Source organism: Gossypium raimondii, chromosome 1 (assembly GCF_025698545.1).
Source record: "Gossypium raimondii isolate GPD5lz chromosome 1, ASM2569854v1, whole genome shotgun sequence".
NCBI classification, from domain to species: Eukaryota; Viridiplantae; Streptophyta; class Magnoliopsida; order Malvales; family Malvaceae; genus Gossypium; species Gossypium raimondii.
Window position 1 is genome coordinate 10298467 of NC_068565.1, and position 2022 is coordinate 10300488.

Here is a 2022-nt window from a genome sequence, read left to right on the forward strand (position 1 = left end):
TGCCAAAACCCATTTCACGAGATATTTGCATGATGCTTTGATTTACACGGCTTATTTTATATGTCGTCTCTTTGCTAAAATACATCCAAAATTCACATGCTTCACTGGCCCAGAGATTTTGGAGCCAGCTCACCTTTATTCTATTAAGGTAACTAAAGGATGGCGATAGGGGATGAAATCAATTGGTGATAAAGCGGCAATCCAGGATCCAACCAATGTAGGAATTAACTCTCTCCAGCATTCCTTGACTCAGTTGTTAGGACTTAGGGGAAGAATAAGGTGTTGGAACCAAACACAGATCATTTTTTCTTTTAACAACAGCCCCAAAAACCTCATCCATGTCAAGATCTTCCATCTTTACCCCACCAGCAAGTTTCCAGTTAAAATGATACAGCAAGTGTGCAAGAGGTAACTCTACATTCGCCATTCCATACAACATACCAGGACACATCCTTCTTCCAGCACCAAATGGGATAAGTTCAAAATTTGCTCCTTTGTAGTCGATTGGACTGTTGACAAATCTCTCTGGATAAAATGTCTCAGCTTCACTCCAGTACTCCGTGTTCCTTGCAATAGCCCATGCATTAATGATGACTCTGGACTTCACTGGAATATCATATCCATTGATTTTGCATCCCCGTGAGCACTCTCTTGGAAGTAGCAATGGAAGCGGAGGGTGCAATCTCAAAGTTTCACTGATGACAAGTTTCAGATATTCTAATTCATGCAGCCCTTCACTATCAACATTCCCTTTCCTATTGAAAACTTGCCTTACCTCTGCTTGAGCCTTCTTCATAACTCTTGGGTTTTTCAGCATTTCTGACATTGCCCATTCTAGCGTTGTGAATGATGTATCACTCCCGGCAATGAAAAGATCCTGAAATGGATCAACCATCAATAATTAAATGGGATTTAACTTACGCATGTGAAGATCATTACTACATAGACCAATTTTTACAATTCAACATGTAAAAAGGCATATGACAAATGGACTTACTAACCAAGATTACTGCTTTGATGTTGTCAGTTGTTAAAGGAAATTCAAGGTCTCCATTCTCCTGAAGATTCAAAAGAACATCTACAAGATCATCCGCTTCACCCTCAACTCCCTTGCTAGCCTTATGTTCATTGATGACACTTGCAAAAATCTTATCTAGTTTTTGGTGCAGTCTCTCAAGTTTAGGCCTTAATCCAGTGAGGTACTCAAAAAATTTGAGTGAAGGGAATAAATCTGCAACATTGAAACCTGCACCTAACCGTAAAACATCCCTGAAAAGTACCGTGAATTCATCTCTCTCTTTACATTTCCCACCAAAAGCTGTCTTTAAAACAATTTCGAATGTGAGGAAATATAGCATCTGACTAAGGTTGATTGGTGATCCTGCTTTTGAAGAGATTGCTCTAACCAGCTTTGATACCTCTTCTTCCCTGATTGGAGTGAACGATTGCACCCGTTTTAGACTTAACATCTCCAGCACACAAATTTTGCGAAGCTGTCTCCAATAGTCTCCGTAGGGTGCAAATGCAACATCTGTTGCATTGTAAGTTAAAATGGTTGAAGTAAGTAGAGAAGGCCTACTCGCGAAAATGATGTCATGGGTTCTCATCACTTCTGCAGCAGTTTGTGGGCAAGAAACTACGATGGTTGGAAGTTCTCCAAGCTGAAGATACGCCAAGGAGCCATATCTCTTGGCCATGTCTCTTAATGTTTGATGGGGTAGAGGGCCAGCAGCAAGGTGGTGCAAGCTCCCTATGACAGGCAACTTCCATGGCCCTGGTGGTAGATTTAGAGTCTTATTGGATCTGAGTCTCTTCCCTAGTCTCACCAGCATCAACAAAAAGATACTGAAGGTGAAGAGTATTGGGAAGGAGAAGAATTGGTCCTCCATGAACGTAAATTTTATTGCAAGGCCAAAGGCCAATTTAGCTCCGAAAATGCCTAGACATAAAATTAGTTTCAATTTAGGCTGATTCCAAAACCCTTGACCAAATCTTGTCTGTCAGTTCATGCATAGTATTTTG

General features: G+C 40.8%; 1 protein-coding gene across 1 annotated transcript; it reads right to left on the reverse strand.

Annotated features, from left to right (window-relative positions):
• Positions 1–2022, reverse strand: LOC105781523 (desmethyl-deoxy-podophyllotoxin synthase). The gene is made up of 2 exons (XM_012606056.2): positions 1002–2022; positions 1–877 (listed from the first exon to the last, which is right to left on the reverse strand). Exons 1-2 carry the CDS (start codon positions 1887–1889, stop codon positions 257–259), a joined length of 1509 nt encoding a protein of 502 aa, XP_012461510.1. The 5' UTR covers positions 1890–2022; the 3' UTR covers positions 1–256.

Bases quoted from the DNA above. Each gene is read 5' to 3' on its own strand.
- LOC105781523 (XM_012606056.2), bottom strand. From the start codon at position 1,889: ATGGAGGACCAATTCTTCTCCTTCCCAATACTCTTCACCTTCAGTATC. The intron at 878-1,001 runs GTTAGTAAGTCC...GATCCATTTCAG, and splicing joins ACATCAAAGCAGTAATCTTG to GATCTTTTCATTGCCGGGAG.